The sequence below is a fragment of the Lathamus discolor genome, chromosome 4 (genome assembly GCF_037157495.1).
Source record: "Lathamus discolor isolate bLatDis1 chromosome 4, bLatDis1.hap1, whole genome shotgun sequence".
Lineage (NCBI taxonomy): Eukaryota > Metazoa > Chordata > Aves > Psittaciformes > Psittacidae > Lathamus > Lathamus discolor.
The window spans coordinates 73,802,240-73,815,490 of NC_088887.1; the positions used below are offsets into that span (position 1 = coordinate 73,802,240).

Consider the following 13,251-nt stretch of genomic DNA (forward strand, 5'->3'; position numbering starts at 1 on the left):
AAGGACATTGTAGGGTATAGAACCCATTTCCCTCCACAAAATATCAACAAAGAAAGTACTACAAGAACCAAAATGAGAGAAGTGATTCAGTGCAAACTGGCTACCTTTTCTGAGTATGCTTTTGCCACATGCAGGGAGAATACAGCAATCTGCTTCAGCAGAATGATTTTATTGTGATTGCTCATCTCGTACAGGGTAGTCTCCACCAGCCTGGAAAGATATTCTTTATCCTGGACCAAAAAAGAATAATTCCAGGGGAACAGCAATGGAAGAAAAAAAAGTGTCGTCGTGAAGTTTTGTAACATCAGTGCCCATAACTGATAAAAGGCTGCAGGTAGGAAACAAGAATTCACTACTGCAGAAAGAAGCATGTGTTAAATAGAAAGCCAGCTTGAAAGTCAGTCAAATCTGAAACATCTCCAGACGCAAAGGTGATGTGACCTACCATTTGGTTTGGCTGAATGGATATGCTGCAGTTAGGAAGTTTGACTGTGGATGTGACTTCCATCACTTTTTTGTTCTGTACTTCTGTTTTTAGTGAACTGCAAAGAACTATCACATGTTGGGTAGAATCCATGGCAAGGCTATTGCAGCCTCACTATTAACACAACTGCAGTGAAGAATACCTGACATCAGAAATGGTGTTTTTCTTTCCCCATAGTGAAAAAGCTTTTTACTGTTAGCGTTGCTGAGTAGGGAAGAAAGGACAAATTTTCATTCCTTAATAAAGTATGGCCCATAGGCAACAGGCTGAGTTCTTGGACTAGACATCAAATTACCAGGAACAAGTTTTAATGACACAGCATGTTTCTCTGTCTGCTCCAAGCCTACAGTGAATTATAACTGGAAAAGGCAGCCAGTGCTGAAGATGTGTGATAGGAGAGATTAGCAAGTACATCTCCATTACAAAAGAATGAGATTTGTTTCAGCACCACAGAAGCAGAAGCCAAATTGCCTTGTTTAAGCAACAAAATAATGCCAGGAAGATGGACAGAAATCCTATAGTGTTGCTCACGAATATTTTGAAAGAAACACACTGTGTTCTGGTCTTACATGAGCCAGTGTAATTACAGTGAAGCCTGTGCTGTCAGAGCAACAAAAACCTGGAATAACAGAGATATGAACAGGGCCTTTATTTTACTTTTGTGTTACTTTATTTCAGGCATAGCACCCAATAGGAAAAAAGCTGCAAGCCCGTGTCTTAGAAGTCTGCCTGGACGTATTTCCAAGCTGCTTTATTTGTTACGTGCCAGGAAATTCTGCTAAGAAACACAGTACTGTTGGCACAGTGAGTCTGCTGGATCTGCTGCTGGAGCTGGGGAAGGAGGTGCCAGGTCCTTCAGTCCCAGAGCCTCTGGGCAAGATCTCCCACCACGACAGCTACTCCTGTACATCCCGGGCTATCTATCTGCTACACAGGCTCCAGGGAGAAAAACCCCAAACAAACCAATTTCAACTAAATCCCAAGCGTTAAGGCAAATCCCGTTACCATAGATGCTACAGCACATTAAGAACTCTTCAGGACCCTAATCTTGTCTCCTGGGAAATGACTGATGAAAAGGTTAGGCATTGCATTAACGTACTGCCGAGCTATTAAAGCTAATGTAAACCACCCAAAGATTGTTTTGATTTTCCTCATTAGGCTTTGTTCTGTGTCAGGCAGAAGGAAGAGTCTGGAGAACGGCTGGTGTGCTTAAATAGCTGAAACTGATACTTACAGTCACTGGTGAGGCTCCAGGGAACCATTGCTGAGCTCTGTCTCCTCTCCCCTGAAAAGATAACACTGCATTTTCTAAATAAAAAATAAGTCCCCTGTTGCTGTGAGCAGCATGGAGAGCTGGCCAACTGGGGAAAGAGGCAGGGATGAGAGGAAGGGGACCCTTTTTTTGTGATGGGGGGGGAAAGAAAATATGCTTTACCACAAAAGATGGGCTAGGACTCATTCTACTTTCTCACGTATCTTCCTCCTTAATGTGAACTTGGCCTTGCATCTTTTATCTCACGTGGCTGGCTGTTCTCCTGCACAGCCCGTCCTCTGGCCCTACAGGGTCCCCCCAGCACACCATTCCTCCTCATGGAAGCATGGAGCGCATCTGCAAATCCTGGACATACAGTATAAGGGCCAAGGCAGCCTTCCTCTCTCTTGCTGCAGGTTCTGCAGCAAGATGCAGCAGTGGGCCCAAGAATAGTGAGATGCAACAGCTCTTGTCGTTCCTGTGTCACCAACCAGAAAGCTCCTTGCTTCTGTAGGGCCAGCCCAACCTGAAGCCCTGGTATCAGCAGATAAGATATCAGATCACTGTGAATTACCTGCATTGCGAGAAGGGTGCAATAGTATCAGTCAGGCTTAGCTCTTCATGGCCTTCCTGTCCTGCAGCCAGGGTGAGCTTCATACCTAGACTGTAAACATTTCAATTTAAACCTCTGAAGGTTGGTGTCCATGTGTGAGTGAGGTGTCTGCCTCTTCCAGGCTATGGAGATCCAAGCAGCACCGTCTGGGGAGTCTAGAGAGCTACTCACTCTTCTCTAAGGCAGATACCCCAAGGAGAACAGTAATGATCTGCAGTCCTGTGTTTTCCCTTCTGAATGCAGAGGTGGGAAGAGATGCACATGATTCACTAGTGGAACAGGTATTAGGGATCATAACCCATCACTACTCACCCCAAAAGTATCACACTGACAATCAGGCATAAATCAGCATATTGCTAATAAACTACATTGATAATGAGGCATCATCTCGACAGCCCTCTTCACTTCTTAATAGCTGTTATGATATTCAATGTTTAATGTATTATTGTGTGCATTAACTTTCAACAGGATGGGTTAGATCTTATCTCTGATACTGTGTATAGATAAGTAGCAACAGCATTGTCAGAAGAAGAGAAGATAGAGCATGCACTAAAAAAAAACCCAAAAACTTGGAAATGAAAAGATAAATACTGAAATTCAGGCTCTTTTCTTTTGTAACTCATTATTTTTTTTACCCACTGGATAAAAACCTTGAATTTTGAAAATACATGAGAAATGTGCATCCACATCAGGTATTCCAGTATTTCTAATTAGCAAATCTGTAAGGTAAAAGCCATTCATGCATGCAATAATACCCTTCAGCATCTTGATTTAGCAGCCACGTTGAGGCACTTAGAGAAATTTCCTCCTAATGCTTTACATTTATGCTAGAAGAAGGAAAAAAACTCTCTCAAAAGATCCATGGTGCACAGGACCCTCTCTTTTAAAATTTCACTACTGCAAGTGGAACAACATAAAATCTTGGAATAAAGAGATGCAGTTTAACCACAAGAATGTAACATGTGGAGGAAGAACCCACTGAATCTTTTTCTAGACAAGGAACAAAGCCAGATAAAGATCTCTCACCGTGAAACAATAATTTTACAAAGAATCTTCATAGAGTGATAAATATCAAGACTTTCCACATAGCCATTATGTATCCTAAAAAACTGAAAGATGATTTTTTTTCTAGCCACTACTGTAGTTAGAGAGAAAACCAATTTAAATTGTATTCACTTGGCATCAATGTATTTTAACAGACAATATCATAACCCTGCCTACCCTCACAGACAATAGATCTCCAGGCTTTCAAAGCAAATCTGGAAAATGGCACACTAATATTTCAGCTTTTCCTGCTCTCTCTTTCCTCTTCCCTGAAGTTTGCTTGCCGCCTCTTCACCTTTTGTGAATGCAAAGGCTGCTTTCATTGCCTCCATCCAGATAATCTCCATGATATCTGCCTAGTTGTTGAATGGACCTCATTTCTCAAGGCTTTGCCTTTGCCACACATGCTCAGAAGGGTGGCTGCTACCTGGCTGGTTTCGGTACTCTCAGCATCTGCAGAGAAATAAGCTAACCCCGCCACCATCTCACTTATAAATCATCTCTGACTACTGGCTAACAGAACAAGCAATGCCCCAGTCCCACATTTCCTAGGTCTTTTTTAATCACCTCAGCAAATTCTTCCCTTAATCAAAACACAGCATGTAGAAGCTCAACGGGCAATGTGCTTTCCTCCATTTCATTCACTAGAAAGCTATACAGTTGCAAAGGAGAGTATGACCCAAACCAGCTCTCATGTCACAGAGGAACCAAACAAGGTATTTTTTTCCAATAGATGTCTGCACAAGTTTCGGTAGCTCAGATTGTATAGGGTACCTCTGTTAACGCAAAGGATATAGCTCTCTCTTCAATCCATCCTCATAGCTTAGGGCTTTGAAGGAAGTCTTTTTGGACAGGAATCTATTCTACTGTGATTCAATACCACTAATTAATGCCTATTGAGAAAAAAATACATTCTCCTCACTGGCAGAAACCAAGAAAAACTGAGACAAGGAGTTGTCAGATGTGGTCAGTTGTCAGATGTGGTCTCATTTACCAAAGCATAGGCTTGCTTTGGCTTATTCCCAGGTAGCCAAGTTGCACAAATTCTGTGATCCTCTTCATCAGTTAGTCAAGATGGAGGAGCATCACCACCTTGCAACCTGACTATTATAATCTTCAGTAACGGCCACTTCTGCCGCCTCTTCCCTTGGTGACTGGTGAGCTCTCTGCTCCCGCAACAGCCGCCGCTCCTCTCGCCTCTTTAGCCGGTTCTTCTGATGCTCCTCTTGCTTGGAGTACTGGAAGCGCTGCAGGAACAGGTCCTTTGCATATTCATACAGCTGTACATCCAAGAAATTCAGCTCCTCTATCCGCTGCCGCACATCCTCACCTATGTCCACATTGGAGGCCCGCGTAACGTTGAATTGAGTGAATGGGGAAATGAATTTCAGGTTGAATGTCCTCTCAAAGAGATACTGCGTTTTCCTCTGAAATTCCGTGAGCCCAAAGAAGGCCATGTTTTTCAGATTGTTCTTGGCGCTTTGGAGAAGAATCATATTTCTTTCACTCTCATTCATAAAAGTCAGGTTGTAGCATCCCACCAGGCTGAGGTCTGCCAGCATGCGCACCTGGCGATTGTTGGCCAAGTTGTAGCTACAATCCATGAATTCTTGTAAACTGACTCCAGACCAGTCGTCTCCTTCGTAACAGGTAGGCAGCTCGTCTGGTGTTGGACTTCTTCCATCGCACATATGAAGGGAAGTTTTCCACGTTGCACCCCTCTGGACGTGCTTCCATTCACTCAAGTACCGTGACACCGGATCCCTCAGCATTGTGATGTAATAGAAGTTCCTGAAACATAATTAAACACAGTTTTAAGATTCAGTGGATTTCACTTCTCTATTCTCCAATAAATCGATTACCAGCCACCACCACCCTGTAACTTTTCCCAATGTAATACAGTCATTTTAAGTAACTGCTTCGGAGACAGTAAAAAGCTTAAAGCTTCATAAATACTGTGGATAAAATACAAGATAAATTGGGAGAAGGAGAGAGAGATCAAAGGAAATAAGCAGCTATCAGAGAAACGGAATTACTTTGACCTATCAACTGTTCAGTGTTAGTTACTTTATGCAGAAGCCAATTAACTGGAGTGTACTCCCCCCTGCTTTGAAATGTTAACCCTCAGTAATAGTAAAAACAGTGGGAAAAGAGCTTTATATAATCTTATCGCTTCTCTTCTGGACTGAGACATGCATGTCTCACAAGATGATAATCCACACAGTGCTTGGTCAGAAGTAAGAGAGACATGAGCAATTTCATGTGGAAGCTGCAAGTGCTAAAAATAACACCATGTGGAAGACTGTCATGAGCCACCTACTTAAGAAGGACCCTACTATTAAATGGGTTGGAGTGAAGATAATGAGACACCTAAAATCCATTCTTATGACTTAATTTTAGACAAGTGCTTGACTGAAATTAGTTATAATTGTGTAGTACAAAAGCATCTGTTGATATAAAGATTATCATTATACAGCCTCACCTGTCAAGAATACAAAAGAGACACCAAGAAATATTGATTTGAAATAGAGCAAATAATTGCAGAACTCACATTGACAGTTCATCTTTTAGCTATTGAATTCAGTTTGTACATCTATTTATGGCAATTTGAAATGGACTGCAATTGAGTATGCTTCGAGCAGGCTTTCACAGATTCAAGTTTTTTACTAAGAAATGTTTTATTCAATAACAACTCACCTGAATTACAGGGTGATATCATAAAGACAAAGCAAACCCAAAATACTTATGATTTCTGTCAGCTAGAATAAGCAGCAGAAGATTCATGACTAAAATTAACACACGGTCTGGTACAAAAATAGGCTCATGAGTTTGCATGACTCATCTGACTGCAGACAATACATTAATAAATCATGAGCCTTAAGATTTCCTAAGAAAAGTCTGATCTCAGTACTTTTTCTTGAGTCTAGAGAAGGATAAAGCAAGTAATCAGCAGGCAAGCTTGCTGACGACAAGTTAGCCTGTAAACAAGCCAACACTTTGTGTTGGCCAATCTCATACAAGAGCTAGCTGCAGTTAAATGAAAAATCCCCAAATCTGTAACAGTCTCCAAGACAATTATCTTTCTTTCCCAGGTACCACCCATTTTCTGCCACTAAAGATTCCCTAAACCTTCCACTAAAGATTGTCCATAAACCTCCCATTTGTCCTAAAACTAGATATACCTAAAAAATGCAGATACATTCCCCAGTTCAGACCAAGCAAGAGAAATCAGGGCTGAATGCTTTGCCCTTATTCAGTCTGAGTTTTATATATATAAATATATATATAAATACACTATTACACTATAATTATATATATATACACTATATATATATATATATATATATAGTATAGTTTCTGGAATAAGGCTATGAGGCCAAACTACGTACTATGTTCTGCTGCAGGGTCATTTTTTGAGCTACTATCTAATGGAAACATCTGTTTTAAGAATTATATTGTAGCTGAAGGGCTACAGGTGGAAGGATATAAACTAGGGAGTGCCGTTTGGAAGCCATGACTTGTGTTAGCATCAGATGATACTCTGAAGGATGATATTTCCAAGTAACTCATTTGGAGCTTCGGTTTCCTTGCTGCTGTTCATACATGACCAAACTGCACTACAACTGTTCTGATCCACTTCAGTTACTTACACAGCCCACACCAACAGTGAACCCAAGAACTGTGCAACCATTCAGACAAATATTTCTAAAATCCCTCTTGTACTCCTGCAGAACAGGAAGTATCAGAAACCCTCTTGTGTCCTCTGCAGTACAGTTCCACTATGGAAAGCACTATCTTTGACAAGGGGTAATGGGTTCAAACTTAAACAGGGGAAGCTTAGATTGGATATAAGGAGGAAATTCTTTCCTGTTAGGGTGGTGAGGCACTGGAATCAGTTGCCCAGGGTGGGTTGTGAGTGCTCCATCCCTGGCAGTGTTCAAGGCCAGGTTGGATGAAGCCTTGGGTGGGATGGTTTAGTGTGAGGTGTCCCTGCCTATGGCAGGGGGGTTGGAACTAGATGATCTTGAGGGCCTTTCCAACCCTAACTATTCTATGATTCTATGATCTTTAAGCACTTCAGGCACAGCTTTCCTTTCTTAAACTGGATGCTCATCTTGGCTCTGCCTTGCGTGTATAAAAGCACATTAAGAAGTGCTTTCCAACTAGCAAAAAGTGGGACAAAAAGCGGACGCATTTCACAAGCATTGTGCAGATAAAGCAGCCCAACTCTCAAACGCCCATTAGCTTTCGGCATAAGACACTGTTGTTGCAACACACAGCAGGCACTGGTAGGGTTGTGACAGAAAATGACTGAAGCTCCCAGGGAGCAGAAATGAAAAAAAAGACGGACAAAGATTCAGAAGCAGTTGGCAACCTCTACATTGACAGAGACATGGTGCTGGCTTCGCCCTCATAATGCTGCCCCTCCCCTCCTCAGATAGTTTTTGATGTTCGTATGTGGCAGCAGATGGGTTTAAAAGTTGCTCTTGACAATTATTTGTACCTCTAACAGTAATTCTGTCTTTCCTCACCCATCTCCAGCAGACCCAGTCAGGCATGACACAGAGCAACAACAATTAACAAAAATACCTACTTTGCATCAATCATTTCCATTTCATGCCTGGATATGTAAATGGGTTTGATGGGCAATAAACACGAATATAAAGCAAATGCAGGGAAATGAGAACAGCACAACTTTGTATAACATCTGCAGCTTCCCTTCTGCAGACTGGGAGAGAAGCTTTTGCCAGTCTGTTGCTGCTACTCCTTGTGACTACCTTACGTCTGCATCTGTTTTCAGTATCGTGATCAATTTGCTTCTGGTTTGTGTTTCTTTCAGAGAGTTGCCTTTTTGTGTTATCTACTGGACAGCTTCTTCATCTGGTAGGCAACCTTTAACAGCAGCCTGACACACATTTAGTTTCTCAGGTGCTAATAACTAAGAGCGCAGCTATCCCAATTGCATTGAAAGTTCACAGCCTTCTATTTAACCTTTTGTTCATGACTCTCCATCACTGTTTTAACCAATCTGAGGTTACAAGACGTTAAGATTTCTTCCACCTGATCTGGGCACTGTCCAGATGACACTGTTACAACACAGAGGACTGGGGGATGCTGCAAAGCGGTTGTGGACGATTTTTTCTTTTAGGGAAAAGGACGTCATGCCTCTAAAATGATACAAGTAAGAATACATAGGTCGTGCACATTTGCTTCAGTTGAAAAATTCTAAAAATTATGTTAGGAAATCTTTTAAAATGTTGACATTTATGGTTTAAATATAGCAGAACTCAGTGCCTAATACAGTGTTCACACTAGGAATGGCTCAGGAGTCAGCTCACAATAAAGACAAGAAGCCACTCATAAAAATATGAAACTGGGGATGACCTTCAGTCTCTCTTTTCATCACTGTTCAGTAAAAGAACATCAAGTCTGCTATATACTGAACATGCCTGTTCATGTCCGAATACAGATATGCACTTGTTCTCACGAGTGTAAACGACCCCTCCTTGTGTCGCCCATTCTCATGCTGACATGGCTACGTTAAACTCCACAGCTACCCACTGTAGGAAATACTCAGCAAAGAATTAAATAATAACTTCTGTAACCTTATTTCCAAAGTAAACTCATCACAGATTTATTGGCTTCATTTCAAGAGATGCCCATCACTGACTACTCAAACTGCTGTCACAGACAGCCTTGGTTCTTAAAGGCTAGCCAAGCTCAATACACTGGCCTGTCGGTGAGAAGATACTTTACACAGAGCATTCCAAATTATTTTAAAACCATACAAATTGTATCTCTATCTAATCTATATCAATATCTATGTCTGTTTATTAGCATTTGTGTGCATGTGTGTGTGCAAAAATTTACACTGGAATCTGGCCATAAGCTGCAGTTGTCAATGAAAGAAAAATCACAGTAACTGCATATTGTGTATTTGCCAATGCATCTTGTGGCTGTCTATACAAACATTAGATATGTACATACAGTTTAGGTTACATTTCAAACAACACCAGCCCGCTAGTCATGGTGTTAGCTCTTCCTGAAAGGGAACTTCATACAACTTCCCCAGATAGATCAATCAGTCTCTTTTCGAGCATAATGTACTGAAAGCACTGGGTTATTGAAGTTGCCACTCTGTGACAGCTGATTTTTTGGACACATGCTAAGAACCGTGATGGTCACAGCAAGGGACTGATGATCCATGCAAGGGCCCGATGATCCATGCAAGGGCCCAGACAAGCACTGGTGTGAAGCACTGGGCTGCACACTACACTATAAGTAAAAAGCACTTGGGAATTCAGAAGGCTCTAGTCCTACTTGCATGAAATCCAGTGTTTTCATCAGCATTAGTCAAAGAAAACCTTTAATTAATAGAACAGCTAAAATGAGCTTCTAGTTATAACCTAAGAACATGTATTTCTTTCACATTATAAGATATTTTAATACCTTATATTTAATACTCTGATCTTACATTAATCCTTCAATAGTATTGCTCTGGTTCAGGAATTAATTTCAGAGGAGCAGACTCTGCTGTTAGCAGAGGTGATCCCAAACCAGGGCATTTTGCCTCTTCTATCACCATGGAACATACGTCCCAGCTGAGGGAGATTTACTAAATACATGAAGGATCACCACACACAGAGAACAAAAACATCCTGTAGGGCCTCCTGGGGAAGAAGGATGAATGGCATCTTCATAAAAAGAGAACAGCGCACTCATAGCAGCTGATAGTAGAGACAGAGGAATATTTGAGGTGGAGAAAAAGAGTCACTGGAGAATATTTTGGAAGATACTAACAGATGGAAGAAAGAAGAATGAAAACGACTGAAAAACCCAAGTGCATCATAAAACCATCCACGTTCTGCTTCTTCCTGGTAGCAGGGAAAATAAAAGCCCTGGTCAAGTTTACAACCCAAGTTCAGACAAGTAGCTAGCAGCTTTAAGGCTGGAAATGAGTGTGCACTCAAAGAAAGGTCTGAAATACCCAGCAAATCCAGCCTAGCAGCACATTTCTGCTAATGACAAGAGGTTGTGGCAAGAAAAAGGCTTGAAAAGGAGGACCTGCATTATGTGAACAAAAGTCTTATGCTTCCCAGTTTTACCCTGAAGCCCAACTTCTCTGGGGCAGTAACATAGTTAAGCTCTGATCAGCAACCTCTCATCAGGCAAAGCATCACCAGTATGGGTAATGGTGAAGAGAACCATAGAATCATTTAGGTTGGAAAAGACCTTTAAGATCGAGCCCAACTGTTAACCCAGCACTGCCCAGTCCACCACTAAACCAAGTCCCCAAGTGCCACATCGACACATTCTCTGAATAGAGTGAACAAATGAAACAAAAATAAGGAGAATGCAATACATGAACAATTAGGGAATAACAGCATTCAACAAGGATAGTAGGGGGAGGCAGAAGGCAAAGAAACGTTGCTGGGCTGATGCAAACTGGTCAAAGTCATTCTAGAGTAATGCAGATGTATCAGCTCATGGCTGGCCGCATTATTGTGCAGAGTGTCACTGCATCTATGTTGTGCTTAATTGACAGATAACCTGCCCAACATAACAAGAACTGATTGTATACTTCTTATTCAGAACAACAGCACTGTTACAAAAAAGCTACAAAACACTGCACAAACTACAGGCATGGCCATCAGGCTGCAGAAAGCATCATACAGCTTATCCACCAAGCCAGACAGATAAACTCTATACAGCCCACAAACTTTTGCCAAGATTATGTAGCAACAGCAGATAGGTTTAAGCTTAGCATCTGCCACAGGATGCTAGTGATGGGAATGGTTTTCTAAGGTATCCTTTAAGAAAGTTTGTGCCCTTAATATAATTAGCTGTCCTCTCAAATTGTCATGATGTCCTGTCAAGTTGTCATGTCTTTACAAGTCTTTTACTGAAAGAACAGCAAACACCATTAAGAACTCAATGTTTATCCACCATTACCAAACATCACCCATTCAGCATGTAGAAAAAACACTTAAATGGCTGTTTTCTCAGAGGATCTGGGCACCCACTGCTTCTGCTGTTCATAACTGGATGAGCACTGTGCTTACTTAAAACAGTGGCTGTAGTAGTCCTGTAGATACTCCATATTAAAGGAGACTTACCATTGACTTCAGCACAATTAAATAAAACAAAAAACCAAAACAGCTTGCATTTTGAGGTAAATAATAAAAAAAATTTAGATACGTCTCACTATTCCTCTGAGATTTTGTCCCATGGCTCTGAATCCAACCAGCCAAAAACCTTTCCACTGTTTTCCATTTCCAAATTGGCCACAAGCTTCTGTTGGTTAACTACCCTTTTCATTACCCCAGTGACATGCAGTGCAGCTAAACCTGGTAGGACATGCCTGCTCAGAGAAGGGACTAGGTGCTACTTCCAGGGTAGGAGGTCTAAATGCAGCGGTCTGCGTAAAAGCCACACATCTAAGCAACCTCTGAAGCCAGCGAGGAGCTGCTCAGCACAGGCAGTGGTGTGTGTCTGCAGAGCAGTGCAGCTGGCCAAGGGTAGGTGCCAGCTCTGGCATGAGCTGTATCACTTCAGAGGCTCTCTATGCATTGCACTGTGTACCTTGACCACAATGGGAGCTTAAGATACCTGCTAACCTGGAGATGCCTACACTGTTGGTGCCTCTACCTGTAAGGTGAACCCCCTGCCTGGAGTCAAAGCCCCTTGCCTGAACAAACATATTCATAGAATGCAAAATCAAAGCCAACCTCAAAAACTGATGAGTAACAACATTTTGTATTGAGCAAGAAGTAACTACAGAGAACCTCCATTCCATGACTTTTTGTGCCTATGACATATCTATCAGTTATGTCAGTATATTTCTTTTTAAGCATGCTTTTACAGCTGGACCATTCCCAATAGAAACAAAAGTTTTAAGTAAGTTCTGTATTATTTCATACAAATCTCCAAACCAGCAGTTAGAGAAACAGTCTACCATAATTTTGTTGTCCTTGCTGATATAGCAGTGTATCAGTGAGATAGGGGGAGGGCTTGGAGTCAGACATATGGGATTGCTTGGAGTCAGACAGCTGGGTTATATTTCTGATCCTGGAAAGCAAAGACAGTTGCTTAGGAAGTTACTTGTGATGATACAGTCTGTTACAGGCAAGAGAAATGTGGTGTTTGAGCATTGGAAGCACTTAAGATATACGAAACCTCACATTTCATTGCGTGTTAGGAGGAATATTCCCTGTCACCAACTTAATTTTCTTTTACAGCAATTTGTTGCTTTAGGATTTATTATAACCTCCCCATTTTTTCTGTTTAGAAATTGCAAGCCCTTTTTTCCTTTAAAAATACCCTCTGAAACATCAGTTAAAATCCTGTATCCATGCTATCAGAAAAACCTCAGGAAAGCTTTACAGCACTGTTTTATTCTTGTTTGCATGGCTGGTTATCAGAAGGTTAGTGTCCCACACCTGATTAAAGAATGACAGATGACAAAGGGTATCTTTAGAGATCACTCACTTTCTGACATCACATGACATCTAACAGCAGCAATCTAGGCTAATGCAGAAGGGTAGAAGATAGCGAACCTGTGGCAACACAGATGCTGCATGTACAACATGGAATTTCTCCACCTAAAGAGTTCTTAAAGTGAGGCCAGGGCAAATTCAATAATGGTGTAGAGCTATGTGAGGATAAGAGAAGAAGAGTGAGCTACTGGGTACACTATTTGAACATTGCACTGGTTTAGATTTATCCTATATAGAAAAAAGATGAGTTTGAAAATCCAGTGCTACATCTGCACTGAAAACTATGGTAAAAAACACATTTGTAGAGACTTTTTCTTTTTCCTTAGGTATTTTAGGAATGAAGACAACTGGCCTGGGACTA

General features: G+C 41.4%; 1 protein-coding gene across 3 annotated transcripts in view; it reads right to left on the reverse strand.

Annotated features, from left to right (window-relative positions):
- Nucleotides 1-4,365: 4,365 nt before the first annotated feature.
- Nucleotides 4,366-13,251, reverse strand: part of HS6ST3 (heparan sulfate 6-O-sulfotransferase 3) — a 345,730-nt gene continuing 336,844 nt past the window's right edge. For all 3 annotated transcript variants that reach the window (XM_065678043.1, XM_065678044.1, XM_065678042.1), the window contains one exon: nt 4,366-5,184. In XM_065678043.1, the coding sequence (XP_065534115.1) occupies nt 4,479-5,184 (706 nt within the window). In that variant the 3' untranslated portion in view covers nt 4,366-4,478. The remainder of the gene's footprint in view (nt 5,185-13,251) is intronic.